General features: G+C 36.8%; 1 protein-coding gene and 1 long non-coding RNA gene across 2 annotated transcripts in view; one reads left to right on the forward strand and one right to left on the reverse strand.

The window, feature by feature from the left end:
- Window positions 1–2,723: 2,723 nt before the first annotated feature.
- The window catches only part of LOC134542881 (uncharacterized), a 53,064-nt gene continuing 36,882 nt past the window's right edge, over window positions 2,724–18,905 (reverse strand). Inside the window, exon 3 of the long non-coding RNA XR_010076864.1 lies at window positions 2,724–3,337. This is a non-coding gene — a long non-coding RNA (uncharacterized LOC134542881). The remainder of the gene's footprint in view (window positions 3,338–18,905) is intronic.
- Window positions 5,125–13,433, forward strand: LOC134529427 (adhesive plaque matrix protein-like). The gene is made up of 3 exons (XM_063363499.1): window positions 5,125–5,377; window positions 11,728–11,800; window positions 12,798–13,433. The coding sequence occupies exons 1-3, from the start codon at window positions 5,360–5,362 to the stop codon at window positions 13,226–13,228; spliced, it is 522 nt and encodes a 173-aa protein (XP_063219569.1). The 5' UTR covers window positions 5,125–5,359; the 3' UTR covers window positions 13,229–13,433.

The following is an 18,905-nucleotide window of genomic DNA, read 5'->3' on the forward strand; positions in this document are numbered from 1 at the left end:
AAAATGTTCTGACTTTTTGTTGATGGTGCTTCCAAAATGAGCTGCCTGGAGCAGATGGAGCTGTTGGAGCATTTGGAGCGGTTGGCGCTGTTGGAGTTGTTGGAGCTTTGGAGCATTTGGAGCTGTTGGAGCATTTGGAGCTCTTGGAGCTCTTGAAGTTGTTGGAGCTGTTAGAGCTGTTGGAGCTGTTGCAGTTTTGGAGCTGTTGAAGCATTTGGAGCTGTTGGAGCTGTTGGATCTGTTGGAGCATTGATTGGAGCTAAGAATTAGTCTTTTCACGAATATGCAGGGCTAAATGTTTATAAGATTGCTGGCTTTCGCAAGTGATCCTGTAGTAGAATAGAAAGTATGTAATAAATATTACATTTTTAAAAGAACTTGCGGTGTTTTAGTCTCTAACCTAATACTTTTCTGGTATTTAAATTAAATTTGTATTTAGCTTCATCCATAGATCGAACCAAGTATCGATTCAGTATGTAAAGTGATGTGTTTTTTTGTTGAATTATGGAATTTTTACGGAACTAATAAGTCAATATATACAAATATCTAAGATGGCGGTCGTAATTGTTTAAAGGATGATGGTAGTAGATGATTTTAAGTCTTTTTTAGGACTTTGATCATAATTTATGAAAATTAATTTTTTTACATAAAGTTAATTTTTTTTGCATCAAGAACAGGAATCGATATAATCTATCATTACTTTAATGAGTAAATTTTTTGATGAATTTTGGATTTTTTCCGAATTTATAAGTCAATAAATACACAATTTCAATATGGCGATCAAATTCCAAGATGGCGGGGCACCTCAGTAATAATAAATGATTACTGCACTCTAGCAGGTAAAACTTGAACAAGTATGATGGTAATGTACTCTAAAAGACGAGTACACACACAAGATGGTGTCCTCCAGCAGGCGAAAACAAGATGGTGGCAATGTCCTCTAGCAAGTGGTAGCTCCTGGTAGCATGTACTGAACATAGAATGTTGGATCCATGATGGTCAAGGACAATGTCAAATTTCAAGGTCAATGTCAAATTTCAAGGTCAAGGTCAAAGTTTAAAGTTAAGGCAAAGTTCAAAGTCAAAGTTCAAGGTCAAAGTTCAATGCCAACATTTGAGGTCACAGGTATGGTGAACAGAAAATTATAATAACATGGTGCTAGCACACTCTAGCAGACGAAAACAAGATGGCAGCCTTCAGCGGACGAAGACAAGGTGGCGGACATGTCGACATACCATTTGACGATAAATACCTTGGTATTGGTGGTGGGGGGATTGATTCTGCCAGCAGCTTTCTTGGAGGAAGAATCGGTCGACATTTTAATTTTTTGCCCTCACTGGGTTCGAACCAAGAACGGGAATTGATCTAATCAATCGGTATTTTTTTAAGTTAATTATTTGATGAATTTTGAACTTTTTTCATTAAAACGGATAATAAATAAAGATATTCAAGATGGCGGCCGTAACGGAAATTGCAATGGTGACGTCATAATTCAAAATGGAGTAAAACAAAATGGCTGAATGTTCGAGAAAACAAAATGATTGCGATGACGTCATCCAAGATGGATGATCCAAGTTGGTCGTCGTAACGTCACATTCAGATATGTGGTTCGGCACCCGGCACCGGACCCAGGACCCAGTCCCCGGTGCCTGTATTCTATTCTACTATTGTGGAAATTTTTGAGAATTTTTGCCGGGATTTTTAAAAAAAATGGATATTCTGGCGATTTTTGGTTAATTTTTGGCTAATTTTGGCTAATTTTGAATGTAAAATTTCGAGGTCATGGTCAAAGTTCAAGGTCAAGGTCAAAGTTCGAGGATCTAGGTCATCCAAGATGGCTGCCGACACATCAGAGAGGTCGGTCATTGACCCGCTCTCGGGTCCACCGCCTGGCGCCTGTCCCAATAGCCCCATTTGTATACTACTCAAAATATATTTTAAAAGCACAAGAAAATGACAAGTGGAGCAACGTTAAAAAAGGATTAGGTTTTCTTAAATATAAATAAGTGAACATTAGGCCCTGCTACCAAAAAGTTGGCCCTTATTAATTAGGCCTAGTAGTTTACAAAAGTAAACCAATAATAACAATTACAGACAACTGCTTTATCATAAAGTGATGAGATTTGTTATAAATAATTAGAGCAAAGAAAGGTTTTGTTACAAGTTCTATGAACTATTGCAAGAGCTGTGTGTCGTTCTTCATCTGATACCACGAACATTCCAACCATATATTTTGGTAAATAGTTGATTTTAATTAATAGTATTTGGTTTAATTGCGTTATATACAGAAAGTGTTTCCATTAGCGAAGATGTGTGCACTTACGTCTTATCTCTTTAATTTGGCTTCCTGTTTTAAAATGTACGTCATGATTATCACAGGAAATGTTTTTAAAAGTGTGCTTGATCTATCTCCTAGTATGACTATGGCGATATTAGTCTCGTTTTGAGATCTTGGCTGTGCAGTAAACATTTAACTTAATTAAAAATGTTGTGATGAATTTGCAGAAAAAGTTTTTGTAAGTTTCTTAGCAAAATTAATACATTTATTTTCTGTTGTAATCTTGGCTGTTTAGGCCATTATCATTTAAATTTCTTACAGATACGTGCGAAATTTGTAAGAAAATGCCACCGTCTGCTTACGAGTGTATAAAAATTAAGCTAGAAAGTGTTCCAAATTGTTTATATTTTGTATGCACACACACAATAAAATTTTTTATTTATTACAAGTAAAACATTTTAAAATTTGGGACACACTTCTGTAGAATATATACAATTCAGGTTGCAATTTTACAGTTTCTGCGATTTCTAAAATTGGAACTATCATAAATAAGTTTAAAATGAAAAAAAAAATTATATATTCTTGTGTATTACAAAAAATAGTTATGGCATCTAATTTATATATATATTTATATATATATATTACACATTACTTTAAACTTTTTTTGTTCTCCCCTTTTGAAAATGTTGAGCATCATGAAATAAACAAAATGTTAAGAATCCTTACACATACTAAAACATATATCTGTCAACTTCCGCAGTTCGCACCCCTCACTGGAGCTATGCTCAACAGTGATTCGCCCCTTACCCCGCGCCTGTCCATACACACAGTCTGCGCCACTCAGTCGCACTCTCTCGATCCCGCCGCTCCACGACGCGCCACTCTCGAGGGGGTCTCTCACCCTCTTCACCGATGTCGAACTTCCTTTCACTCATGGAATTCTCAGAACTCTCGGAACTCCCGCGGAGGCTGGCGTCGCTGCTAAAATACCTTTGGTGCCCTTCTCGAACCTACGAGAACGGCCGTGACGAGCCGCGTCATCCCCAGCCGACCCGACGTCTGAAAAATCCAGAAAGGCGGTGTTTATTCATGCCACTCCGCGCGGCAGCCACGGGAAACCCGCAGAATTCCCAGAAAGCTAAAAAGTGTCATTGGCAATGGCCTGAAGCAGAATGTTATGAGGGTGTGGAAAGGAAGGGGGTAGCAAGGACCCTTGTAATCCGGTCAGGCACGAGTAGCATGCCTTACATCAAAGGATGGCGCATGATGCCAGTGAACTGGCGCGCAGTCTTCCCATCGTGTGTAGGAAAACTATGAGATTTGAGTGGTAACCATAACATTATATGACAGTGAAATAAGGATAAAGAAATAATGGGAGTCAATTTGTTTCCTTTCGAGAATTTCTACTGTATATTTCATACCTAAAAAATTATTCTGAAAACATGCATTTTAGCCATTTTCACTCTTCTAAAAACACAGTTAAAAAAAAGTGCGGAAACATCCACCCTCAGCATATTCTTAAATGCCTTTCGTAAACAAACATCACACTGATATCTTGAGCAGTTTTAATCTCGTAGTTTCTTATGCATCCTTGTATACCGTAGAGGTAGGTGAAGCCCTTAAGATGAAACACTGCGCGTCTGGATAATTTATGGATAATTTATATTACCACAACAAAACTTTTCGAATCAATAAAATTAATTCTTTGAAACAATTCGGAGTAACTGCACGTCAGATAAAGATAAGGAACATATAAATATAACGATACTGACATATTTGAGGCCAATTGCAGACGACACAATAATACATCCATCCCTTGCCCGGAACTCGAACCCAGAACTTCTCGTTACGAATGCCGGCGTGCATCCGACTGGCTACGAAGATCGTCGCCAGCAGAACGGTTAATGTAAAAACAATGTTTATTCATGTGTAACACCAGAGTATGTTATTTGGTTTCCGAGGCCTTTACGTTTGAAGTTAAGTTGGACTCACAGTGATCCGTTTCATCCGTCCGTCAATCACGCGACCTGCAGCCAGATGGCCCGAAAAATTCCATCCGTCCGTCCGTCATGCCTTGTTAAGCTTTAACTTTCAATGGTAGGACGGATGAAATTATAACCTCAAAAATGTCTGAAAGGCATTGCCTTTATTTTAAAAGCTTTTTAGTTTGTTTATTTGTTTAGCTGCTTCGTATTGTGTTTTTAACTTGCCTATGGACACGTTTTAAGCTTATATTCAAAACAAAAATTGACTGAGACACAAAAGCAATTAATAAAGAACGGTAACTCGAAATTGAATATATATATATATATATATATATATATATATATATATTAGAGTGTGCTTAATTATTCATAAGTGCTTAGAGTACATGATCCTCAAACTGGTTAACCTTTACAAATTGAATTTTCTCAATAGTTTCAATTTTAATGGTAAGTTGGCAGCATCCAAGTGTAAATACATGATGGATGTGCGGATTATTGAAAATAATTACTTGGCTTGTTGATGGACGGACGGATATCATCGACTGATATAATAGATACGAACGAAAACAGCACGTCGCCACAGACGCACAGGGAATGTCCTCGCGTGTTTTTCCCTCGCCGTCGTGAACGTCTCGGGGTAATCACACGGACAGAGCTCACCTTCTAACAAGGACACAGTTCACGAAGTCACGCCGCTGTTCGGGGCACGCCTCGCGCTGAACTTTACCGCGCCAACACCCGCCATTATGTAAATGCAGGCGCTAAACAATGACCGCGGGTGGTTGAATGAGATGGCCACGACGGCTCCCAGTGATTGGCCGCGTTACCTCAGACGTGGTGCCGACTGTATCGGTTAGTTTTAATCGAGGGCAATCATCTGCCAAGGATGAGCGAGTCCCTCCTGGTTCTCTTCTCCTGCTGACGCCAGGTCCTGGATCGGCCGTTGCCGCGGCGAACCTGTCATTACCACTTCCAGCTGCCCACGGCACCCGCGCGAGGGCGGTATAAAAGAATACGCGAGCTCGGATATCGCCAACTCGCTCAGCCGACAACGACTTACCGATTCCGCTTGTGATTCGCCCGCTGGAGATACAGAATGGCCGGTGTTTCGCTGGTACGTATTCACACCCACATTCTTAAGCCAGAGTTTCTAAGAATTTCTTATTTATTCTCAGCTCAGTCTCACACGCCACGTTAGTCATGCCTTGTCATTACTATTGCTTGGAAGCCCTTCCCGTAAATTTAACACGACAATTCTCTTGCAGTGCAGGTTTCGTCTCAAATTTTCTCAACGGATATCTACTAAATAAATAAATATAAAATTTGATGTTGGTATGTATGACGTCGGTAAACCCCGACACCGTTTTACAGATTGCCATGAAAGTTGCCACATTGAAGTGATTTTTTTTTCTTCATGAGGAAGGTTTTTATGCTATCCATTTGTTTTGTAACTAGCCACTAGATAGCGCTGCAGCGCATCAAATTCTAAACCGTTCAACCTATCGCCATGATAATTGGTATAAATAAATATATGAACACGGACAATATTTCCGCCATATCCATTTTGTTATAAATCGCCACTAGATATTGCTGCACTGCATCAACTTCTACATCGCTCAACCGATCTCTACGAAAATTGGTATAAACAGATATTTGAATACGGAGTATATTTTCGCGATATACATTTTTCTATAATTCGCCACTAGATGGCGCTGTAGTGCATTAACTTCTGAACCGTTCAACCGATCGCTATGAGTGAACAGAAATTAAAAGGTCATAGACATACAAACAGTAATTGTGTGTCCTTTCTCTATGTCCACCACACTGTCATATATCGCTAGCCATTTTGCTTTAACTCGCACACAATATATCACCCTGTGTTCAGCTCGGGCAACGTCGGGTACTGCAGTTAGTATTATCTAATAGCAATAAAAAAAATCACGTAGTGTTTATAATTACTATGGATAGTGTGACATTTTTATAGCTCGAAAATAACGTTCAGTAATTTAATGTTGAGGAATTTTGTGAGCCAACAACAAATGTAAGAAAAGCACTAACAGATTAAATTTACAGGAAAAGTTAATTGATTAGTAGTAATGACAAGAACGTGAATTAACAAACAAAGCGTTAGAGACCGAGCTTAGTTTGTACATCGCCACCCGAAAACGACTTAGCGTAGCCTATGTAGATCAGAGATCCCACAATTTTAAATTTACATATCTGACGGCCCTGAGAGAAGGGCGGCGAAAAATTTACGTAGCCTCTTTGTACAAAGAACGCAGGGAAAAAAAGATAATGATACTGCACTCATGATTTTATTTCCAATAAAATAATTTTTAATTAACAAAAATTGAAAGACATATTATTCTAGTTAGCAGGAGGGTGTTGTTCCAGAATAGCTACTTAGAGACTCAGTGGAACACCAAAGACGGTAGTTGCTAATCTACGTGAAGTGCATGGGTGCAGATCCACTATTCAGCGATAGCACCTACAAGGGCGCAACTGATTTTTATCTCAGAAGAAACAATATGACTAAAGTTAAATCAAATTTTTTTTCTCATCAGGTTGTTCATAGTTGAAAATATGGGTACACTAGTTTTATTTTAGACACACAGTCCTACAATCTTTCTGACATGGTATTACCTTGAAAAAAAATAATATTACTTATTTATTAATTTTGGTTAGCGTTGAAGAGATTTTTCTATATAAAAAAGTTCTCCTACTGGAGAGCTTGCACTAAAAAAACTTCAATTATTTTTCTTTGGCGTCAGTAGCTAATTACTTTCATATCCCAAATTTTCACTCAAAAAGCATTTGAAAACATCCCAGAAATTTAAGCTTTTAACATATATAGTAAAAGTACAGATATGTCAAATGGCTGACAAAAACTTACCATGATTTCTTTATAACCTTTTATTATATTCCTATCGGTAAAAACAACAGAACTATAGCTTTATTTTTTAAGATAAAATATTTTTTCCTTGACGGCACCGTGCAGTCGTGCATTCAGCCATATGCTCATTGCGAAGCCAGGCAATATTTTTCGGTCACACATAGGCTACGTGTACGGTATGCAGAGCTTTAGAATGAACCACGCGATTTTAAAACGCTCGAGAAATCAGTGTGGTGTCTGTTTACGAAAAACCTTTAAGAATGCATTGAGGGCGGATGGGTAGTTATGTTTCCGTATTTCTTTTTAAACTGTATTTTAAGGAGTGTGAAAATGGCTAAAACGCGTGTTTTCAGAATAATTTTAAGATATTAATCACCCGTTACAGAATCTTGAAAGCACTCAAGGAACTCGCATTCACCTTTGTCTTCATTTCTCCGCCACACAATGTTATGGGTACCGCTCATGTTTCATAGTTGCCCTATTCACGACGAGAAGACTGCGCGCCAGCTCAGAGCCAGACACCGCGCTTGAGCGGTATCACCAGCGAGCGTCGCACTCATCATCCCGCCTCACCGACACAAATACACCCCTGACTAGTAGCACCACGGCAATTGATCGGTCTGATCACTCACCTTATACTACCGAGGGCAAACCTGGTTCGATTCCTGGGGAGGTTTATCCCTGACTTTTTTTCAAGTGGGAAATGTGGCGGACGTTACCGTGTTTCGAGTGGGTTTTCTCGGGTCACTACAGTGTTTTACACCCGTTCATTCCATCAATGATCAATTCGCATCTCATCGCTATTTATTGTCTCTAATGACCCCTATGTATACGAACAGTCAAGCCCTAATTAATTCATTCATTCATACATTCGTCTTACATGTAGTTAGGGAGTGGGTAATAAGTGATAAATGCTGGCTGCGTTAACTGCTGTGCCTACTTGGAGACTCTGCATCGGGATCACTTTCAATGCTAATGGAAGAACCTTACTGTAAAAAAAATACGAAAAGTTATTGAATGTACATTTTTTCAGTGGTTTTTTTTTTACGTTCAAAGGTTTAGATTTAAAAAAAAATCCCTTTGGGAACAGCTTACAGGCGTAGGTAGATTTCGGTGTACCTACCTATTTCTTCTGGAAATACTTTGGAAACTTCTATAAAATTCTGGAACATTTTAAGAACTTAATGTACATAACATATTTATGTTCTCCAATATTACAAAATGATCGATAAAACATTTCCTCATTTTCCATGCAGCGAAAATATTATGAATGTTATTAACTCGCATCCAGCATTGAATGGCTTAGAACGAATTACATATTATACCAAATAAAATAATTATTCAATTTTTTTGACCTTCAAAAACTATTTTTCATCCCTTGCACTAATAACATGGCCGTATGAAAATTAGCTTTGCACCAATGTTTAAGATAAAAATTAGATGGTTTAAAATAAACTCAAATGGATTTGATACTAAGGAAGTTACGATTTTTCTAAATTTCATCAAAAATTGTTTCCGCCAAAGTTTTAGATAATATTCAGGATTTATACAATAAATTATAAGTTATAACGGATTTTATCGTATACTTTCAAACCTATTTTTTCACTCCTTGTAGTAATGGTTGGTTAGATAAAACATAATTTTAACGAAAGTTTTAGACAATATGTAGAAAGTTAAACAAAAATAAGAATGTATTGGATTGCGTACAAGATAGTGAAGGTTTTTTTAAATTCCAACGTCAGGTTTTTATAACCTCTTGCAATAGTTGTTTGAATTAACAAAAATTGTTTCAGACAAAAGTTTTAGATAAAAAATATTAGATATACAAACAATTTGAACGGATTTGATGGTGTGATTACTAAGGGAGTTATTAAATTTTTTGTTATTCAACCCCTGTTATTTGCCACCCCTTGCAGTAATAGTTGGTCGTATAAAAATTTATTTCAGACAAAAGTTGTAGATAATAATTCATAGTTATACAATTAATTAAAATGGATTTAACGGTGTATATGGTACGAAATATATGATTTCTTTTAAATTTTACCCCTGTTATTTTTAATCCTGTTTCTGCAATGGTTCATTTTATCAAAAATTGTTTAAGGCAAATATTTTAGATAAAAAATTACGCAATTAAAAGGAATGTTCAACGGATTTGACAGGGTGCTTACTATGGTAGTTATGAATTTTTTTGTCCTTCAATCCTTTTTTTTTTTTTTTTCAGCCATTGCAGTTATGGTTAGTCGTATCAACAATGTATTTAGACAAAAATTTTCGGTTTTACCACTAGTAGTTATAATACGTTCAAACGGATATGATATTAATCATATCATGGGAGTTATAGCGATATTTCTGTTTTTCATAAACGTTCCCAATTTCTTCCCCTTTTGTCGGATATCGCCCATTAACGAACTCGACCGAGATTTTCCATGATTACATTTTAAGTATCAGTTTGTAAGCGATTTGTGAAAAATCGCGGGAATTATCTTGTTCCTAAAATGTTTTATTTATATAAACTTTTGAATTGACGATGGTTTTGGAGTCTATAGTCCTTGAAACGAAAAACTATATAAAAAAAATTCGGAAATCGCACCATGGTAACGGCTGCAATATAGATTATATCTTTGAAATCTACCTAAAATACAAACCAACAATAACTTGTCCGTAATTTTATAACTACATTTTTCTCTTTGCAATGCACAGTGTGGTTTGTGCTTGGAAATAAAAATTTTAAAAGCTGTAAAATCACACCAAATAATTTTTAATAAGAAAAAATTTGGTATAAACGTTAATGATTCATACACAAGATTTTGTGGTACGTATAAGTAAAAGTTTCTAATATATGTATATATATATATATGTGTATATATGTGTATATATATATATATATGTGTGTGTGTGTTTGTGTGTGTATGAGTGCGTGTCTGGCAGACGTATAACACGCACCACACTCAGATTCTAGAGTTATTCAAATCAGGGCTCTGATTGTTAAGGGAGTTACCCGCCCATAAAGGTATTTTGAAGAAAACATTTCATTAATAAAGAACGTTAGCTTTGAAATGTGGATTAATAATCCACATCTAAAAACACCATTATACTCCCGCGTCACACACATCTATGGGAAATAATAATGTTACCTTCAATTAATTATTTCAATGCCATCGTTTTACGACAGCGAAACGTTTTGCAGTTGGGTAAAATGGCATCTATTTAAACATTGCTAAGATGCTTTGTGTTCCATCTGAAGTACTTTCTCTATTATTTGTTCAGCTTCAACTTCAAAGACGTATACCAGCCTTGGGAAGCACTTTAGAACAAAAGTCGTATAGGCTATATGTAACTAAAACACACCCATACATACATATATACATTAGCCGGAGATTTTGACCTAATACAGACTCGTCCTACGAGTGTGTTTCATTATATAAGTATTAATATGTGCGTGTATACACATTTAGCGAATGGATGAAAGCTTCCACAGACGCGATACTGAACACGGCGCGATACGAAACAAATCCACGCAATAATTATTTTTGTCTTGCTGTGTTTACCGATTTGTTTCGCCCACTCATCTGTCAATACAATTGGCATTTTATCTTTATAAATTTTGGACAGTCCTGCATGTTGGTTCAGTGGATAGAGTTTCTGGCTTGAGATCCCCCGGCCGCGTCAAGGATTTCTCGCGTGAGCAAAATTTCTTTCACGGTTTCAGGGTTTCACATTCACAATGCAGAAGGCAACTAGGAACCACCACAAATTCATATCTCCTAGCTCTTCCTAAGCGTCCTCCGGAGACTGTCACTCAATCATCGAAGTTTTGGAGCCTGTGTTCTCAATATTTACAAAAACCTGTCTCTATAAATATATATATGTGTGTGTGTGTATTTATGAACGCGCGTGGTAAAAAACTAACTTTAATTTTGCATGCAATTAATTCATATAAATGAAAAATAATAAAAGGACTGGAGTAATATTATAAATATGGTTGGTAAGGTATAAATTCAATATAATTTTAAAAAAAATTAAATAAATACTCAGTAGGTTATTCATTATTAATATAAACACATGTATAAAATTGATTATTTAATTCAGTAAAATATCGAGTTTAATTTGTAGTAAAAATCAATAATTATTCTGAATATTTAGTCAAATTGATTAATTTTAATTATTTATTCAAAAATAATGCAATAATTTATAATGAAAGTAAATAAGTTTATGAACACAATTTCTATCACTAATATTCACAATAAATAAAAGTTTTTGATGATATTGCCAAGTATTAATATCAGTCACTAAAGTATAAGATTTAAAAGCACATATATAAATTTTATTTGTATGTAGCCTTTTCTCATCCTGTCAATCTTTGTTGTATGGTGCGCGCGCATCGTAAAAATTCATTCTCATCGTTTTTTCATAACGCACCTAAAGAAGTATAACTTCAAAATTAATAAAAAAACTAAAAAAAATTTTGTATTCTGCGTTTGGCTGTGAACGCTAACGCCATGGACAAGTATGCCTTACATCTTGATGGACAGTCACGAGAACAAGTGTGTACACTAGTTTCTTCCTTGAAGGTGCTGCTGTCTGCGCTGCTGGTGGCGACGCAGGCCTTGGAGATCACCAATAGCCAAGTGGACAAAAGACAAGGTGAGAACAAGCGGCGAAAATTTTAATTAATTAATTAAAATTATTTTTATCCCACATCAGCGTAGGCTCTGGGATAGAGAATAATTGAAGTTAACAAGGATCATATATGTCATTATAATTAATTAGGTGCAATGAAATTTGTTTATCATTAAACATATACTCGTCAAAATAAATAACATAAATCACAAATATGGCGAAATGAACATAATGTGTTCAACAATATAAAATTATTACAAACTAACACATTTATTATACTAGAAATTAATAATTATAATTTCCAAGTAAGAAATTATAACTGGTAGCACCAGGAAAATATCATAATTAAGTTTATTATTACATAAAAAAACTTTTTAAGTTTAATATGCTGTACAAATGTTACAGACTAGCATTTTAAACCTAAAATACATCCACTGCCGGTTTTTTAAAAAGTAAATAATCGTTAAGTTTCCCCTTGAACAATTTTATATCTGTCATAATTAGTGCCTTATTAGAGGGAATGTGGCCGCAAGGGTTAAACGCACATAACTATTAAACACGGGTAATATACGAATATATTTTGGTCTTCGAAACCAGGAATCTCTCACACCGAAGTTTTAGCTTCGAACAACTGCGCTACGGTCGTCGACATTGCACCTCAAGGAAGCTTGAGGATAAAAATCTGCCACGGTCCATGGTAAGGAGCTATCCCAGCATTTCGGGTGAACATGGACAACTTAAAGCTGAGTGGCTGGACAAAGTCAGTCTGCCTGTCTAGTGGAGAGGGCAGGACTAATCAACATTGGTATTGTAGACATTTCCGCGAGCTTTGCCATTGAAGGGACAGCGCGATAACCAGAGGGGAGCACAAGTTTACAATTCCTCAAACAGGCTGGTACTCAAACCTGAAACTTTCGACACTAGATAGGTGTCTCTAGAGCTGACCACTCGACCAGCCGGCCTGATTGTGTTAAATTTTAATTTATTCCTTTAGAAAGTCGTTTATATATTTTTTTTTCAGCTGACCAGTACTACGACCGCAGCTACTATCAGAACCAGTATAATCCCGTGGCGGCAGCTGGCAAATACAACCCTTATGCCGCTGCTTACCGCCCATACAACCCTTACAGTGGTTACAAACCATCATACCCAGGGTACAATCCCTACAACAAGTACCCAAACAACCCTGGTGGTGCGTATCCAGGCGCCTACAGTGACCCTGCTGTATATCCAGGAGCCTATAACAGCGCTGCCACGTACCCAGGAGCCTATAACAGCGCTGCCGCGTACCCAGGAGCCACCAACAGTGCTGCTGCATACCCTGGAGTCTACAACAGTGCTGCTGCATACCCTGGAGTCTACAACAGCGCTGCTGCATACCCTGGAGCCTACAACAGCGCTGCACTTGGCACTGCCAGGAACTATCCCTACACCACTCCAGCCGGAAAATGAGAGATGTTCTCTATGGAACCCTGTAGGAATGACCCAGAAAAAGCAAAGATCTACGGCTTCAAAGAAACAGGAAAGCAACTGTATAACTCTGTAATACATTGATACTTTAAGTTGTTTTTAATATTAATTTTATTCAAGTCAAATTGTATTTGTAACTTACATATTATTTACGTAGAGCCAAAATAAAGTACATTTTAAATGTGCATTCTCGTAAATAATTTCATCACCATCCGAGACTACTTATTTTACATAACTTTTAAATGATTCTGTAATTTTAAATTTGATATGGGAAGTCAAAACTACTAAATAATTATTAATTTATATACTTATATCTATTCGCATGATTATTCACTTGCATTCAGTGAATCAACCATTATTATTTTAATAGAAGCCATTAGCTAAGTTTTGGATGCGTTGTATGTCTGTCTACCTTTCGTATAAAAATCTATAAACACTGAAAAATGCCTACCTTCAAGCACAATAATGTAACAAAAGTCAGATTGTTTACTGGATGAGGTTCATACAAAAATATACAAAATACTTCTTCCTCAATCTAATTCGATACCCAATGAGCACACAATGTTTTAGATACATGTCTATAACTTATAACATTGGGGAAAAGGGGGGGGGGGGGCAGCAGGGGCGAGTCGCCCCCGTGCTGTTATACATGGGGGGGGGGGGGGGGGCGAGAGTAGGATTTCGCCCCCCCCCCCCCTACGTTTCCCAGAATAAATGTTTAGTCCTAGTAGTATTTTTCTCAACCAGTAGTTACAAACGTTGCATTGGTGATCACATGATTAGAAAATAAATTTTATGATTGTCAATATACTGTAAAATGATTGCAAATTCCTAGATGATATTTATTTAAATTGTACTACATCTACTGTTAGAGTATCAAACCATTCCATGGCCCAGAACAACAGAGCGGCGATTTGTCGAGAGGTCGAGATCTAGGGATGAGCATTATTTAACATAGCTGTTATATTTTAACCGTTATCAAACAATAACAGTTACATTATTGTTCTCATCATTCATCATAACAGTTACCACTTACACCAGTTACACTTGGATTTCAGTCCGCTGGAACGCATATCGTAGTAGTTTTAAATGTAGTAACATATTATTTAAGTTGAAAGATAAAAATTCAGTGAAAAATGTATTTTGAAAATTCCTAGAAATAATGTGTTCAAGCTACCAATGCTCACAGATTAAGGAACCAAAATATATATATATTGACATTAAATTCCAAGACCGAAGCTAAGGGGTGGATCACATGGGTTAGGTTATTTGTCACCCACTACCCACGATATTTTAATCCATATTTAATACATACTACGTCATCAAATTCTTGGAATGGTATATTTAATATTTTGGTTCGGAAACTCGTTAAAAAGCACAATTTTGCATTTAAAATTCCAAAATTTTCCGCTCTAGGACTGAGGTAAGTGTGATACATCATTTCGCCCCTCCCCCCCCCCCCCAACTCATGAAAACGTTCCGACGTCACTGCCTATATAATACGGCTTTCTGTAAAATATTACTTTTTTCATTAATATTTGAACATAATAAAATGTTGTTACAATAAATGCCAGGTAGGAGATTCCTCTAGTCAGCGTTGCTAACCGCACAGCCACAAGGCCATATTGGAACAATTGTTTCAGATGTTATAAATTAATAATATTCCACGCACGATATTTGTTTGAATTTCTTTTAACTAACATATTCTCTGTTGGACTCGAAATATTTACACGCTTGTGGGCTCATAACTATAATACGGTGTGTGATTTAGTTGATCAAATAATAACTCATGACAAATAATTACCAATGTCAAACTAAAGCGTGAAAAGTATAAATTTATCGTGCGTGCAGCCAGCGTTCATCGATTTATTAGACGTTGTCACGTCAAAAAGAAATAATGTATCAGATGTTACTTGCTACTAAGCAATCAATGTACAAATAATGTTTCTTATAACAGATTTTACTTCTTTAAAAATATAGCTGATAATAATTTTATTTACCTTAAGTAATAACATGCAGGTTGAACAGGGCCGGTGCAAGGTAAATTGGCGCCCTAGGCAAAAAACTTTATTCCACCCCCCCCCCACCCCCCCACCCGCCGGACGACCCAAAAATATTTTTCCTTGCCTCAAAATACATCACGTAAGCCTAAGATTTTGTCAACAATCAAATGTAAGCAGGCTTGTGTTTTTTTTTTACTTCTTTACTTATTACAAATCATAAACAGGTAACCGTGGACTTTAAATAATTACTTATATCAATCAGGGGCGCAACAACGGGGGGGGGGGGGGGTAAGGGTATTTTGCCCCCCTTCTGAAAGCTTGAAGGGGGGGCAAATGGGGGCAAAGAAAGTGCTGTGTAATCAGTTTTTAGATAATAAAACTGCTAAAATAGCACCATTTACCACCTTGAAATACAAATTTTCCCGAGGGAGGACCCCCGGACCCCCCGCTTCATTAGGGGGGATCGATGATTCTTTATAAAAAGGTATATTGCCCCCTCCCCCTTTGGAAATTTAGTTGTTGCGCCCCTGATATCAATATAAACATTCCAAACTGTTACAAAAATCCATTTTCATCTAGTTTCAATAATCGTTAAACATATCATATCAGCTGTTATGTGTCGTGCTGCGCCGCCCCCAGCTACTTGGCGCCCTAGGCGGTTGCCTAGTTCGCCTATTTGGACGCGCCGGCCCTGAGGTGGAAAAATCTGTTAAATTCTCATGGAGTGATGTCTGAAGAGAAGGATTGGGGGGAGGAGGGGGAAACCACGTTTATCCACCCCTTTTCACATTTACGATTGTGCAAGCGCACGCGGGCTTCTTTAGTGAGGGGCTTCTTGATTGCTTGTAAAGGGGGGGGGGGGGGGGGGGGAGAGTCACACCATGGCCCCCTTAAAATGTCTCACATCCCCACGATTTTTACGTCCATGCAGGTGGCCACCATCTTTATTTGGTATATATGTATAATTTCATATCTCTAAACTGCAATAGATTTTTAGTGAAATACAATCACTAATTAACAAAAAAGGTAATTTTGTTGGATATACTTTTAGGTCAAACGTTTTCGCGAAATTAGAGTAAATAAGTGCCTTGCGCTCAATTGAAAATTTCTGCCACGCAGGCAACATACCCTACACACGATATGGTGGTGGTGCGTAAGGCGTCGTTCACACAAGCGAGATACGCGATAGACGATAAATCATGAACAATATAAACGAAACACGATAAACATGAGCCCATAGGATATAGTTTAAACTGAAGCGATAAAAAAGGAACAAATCGCAAAGTTGCGCAAAATATCGCCAGCGATATATCGCTCAGATTACCGCCTTCTGGCGCTTGGGCGACCAGTATCTTACGAGAATCTGAACTGTGTGCATGGCGGGACGAAAAGAATACTAGAGTTTCGCAATTCCTTTTATAACTATTATTTTTAATAATCCATGTGTTTGGAATTATACATTAAAAAATTACAAAAAGATGTACTGATGTGACGAGTGCTGCACGGTATAAATAACACTGCAGCAGAATCAAGAGACACAGGTAAATGTAGGTTGTAAGGATGTACCCAGTATTTTACTCTTCTAACAAGCCGTCTGCTCCTGAACTATAGCCCGTCCCACTCTTAGATTGCAGTACACAGCTTATGGCGCGCGCTGTTGCCAAATCTCTAACATATTACGAATTTCAGGAGATGTGTGTCTTTGTAATTCGGATCGAACAAGAAGAATTTTAAGAAATCATATCGTAATTTATAATATTTTATTACACATATAAATTTGTAATAATGCCACATTTATGTAAATTAAAAATAAAAACTACCTATTGTAGACGAAAATTTCTTATAGTTTTCTTTTATGTTCTAAAAATCCCCCCCCCCCCCCACACACACACACACACACACACACACACATATATATATATATATATATATATATATATATATATATATATATATAATCACATTTTCATGGGCCCGATAAATGCCATATTTTTGGACAAGTCATGTCCAAAATGATAAATAAAATACGGTAATGGAAATTCTCGGTCGAGTAGTTATGGGAAAAATCCGAACAATTAGGTCGAAATGGGGAAGATTTTTTGAAAAACAGAAAAATTGCAACAACTCCCATAATATGAATAATATCGCATCCTTTTTAACGTATGATAACTCGGAGTACCTAATGCCAAAAAATGTTTTCTAAATAAATTTTTGATACGACCAGCCATAACTGCATGGGTTCGAAAAAAATTTTCACCGGACAAAAAAACGTAACTACCTTAGTAGACACCTTATCAAATCTGTTTAAATTGTTTGTAAATATCATAATTATTTTCCAAAACTTTGTCAAAAACATTGTTTGATAAGATGCTTGGTGTTGAGAAGGATATAAAAATAATTCAAAATTGTGTACCATCATCGCTATTAAATTCCTTCGTATTTATTTGATACATTTTACACATTATGTTCAAGATTCGATTAAAATATATTTTGTAACAACCATTACTGCAAGGGGAAGAAAAAAATATGGGTTTAAGGATATAAAAATCCCTTTTTGTTCTAATGTAAATAAATATAATCATCAAAATCTTCCTGCGCCTTTAGGCTGTGCCGATAAGGAATTTTTTTTAACTTTAACTTACAACAAGAATCTGTTCACACACATTTCATTCATAGAAATTTATACGATAAATGTAACGTTAACTTGATTAAGAAATTAATAACATCACATACCTTTTAATCACTATCGCTACCGCTGACCAATGTTGATACCCCTTCTATAAGAGAAGAGAACTGACCAGAAGAATGGTAAGCTTCCTTAATTGCATTGCACACACTCATATTTTTTGAAAAATGCTCAAATACATTCAACACAATCTTGCGCTCCCTCCCGCGTAGCCTACCGATATAATTTCTTTTCGGTGTTCTATCTTCCATATTTTATATGTACGTAATAAAAATAAATGTAGAAAATAAAATCACGTATGTAATATATAATTTGTTTGTCAAAATTATAACTGTAATGAGTCACCGGACACAACGCGTTGCTTCGTCGCGAGACGCGATACTAACTGGCAGGCTGGTTTGTCAGAAATGCGTGTCCAAGGAAATACATGGTTGACTAAGGAAGCCATGTATTTGAAATTGCTTGCAGGACAGAACCCCACTTATCTAAACACACGGCCCTGTTTCCTCTTACGACGGCAGCTTGTGAGAGAAACCTCTATTGCAGCGCGCTCTTGTACTGATAAGACACATCTTTAACAGCTATTTCCACGGAAACTGTAGAAGCAATTAAGATGGAGCTGCTTTTAAAAACTAATTCAATTCATTGTGAACATTTTTCACGCTTTCGTCCCCCATCTATAGTAGGGCCGCGACGTCTTGGCGGGTCGACTCCCTAGAGCTCAGCGACCTTGTAATCGACACGTCCCTCCTTGTCTGCTCCGCAGATAACAACGGCCTGGAAGTCTCCATGCCGTTCCGAAAACATTGGTCGAGAACAATCTTACGTACGGTGAAACACAGCGCAGATCTTAATGATACAAAGATGCGATAATGCTTTACGGTAATTTATTATTTAAAGGTAGTGCACTATTTGCTCGACTGGGCAGCTTAGTTAAACATAGTTAAACATAGCTATACAATTCTTTAAA

This window comes from Bacillus rossius, chromosome 1 (assembly GCF_032445375.1).
Source record: "Bacillus rossius redtenbacheri isolate Brsri chromosome 1, Brsri_v3, whole genome shotgun sequence".
Classification (NCBI taxonomy): Eukaryota; Metazoa; Arthropoda; class Insecta; order Phasmatodea; family Bacillidae; genus Bacillus; species Bacillus rossius.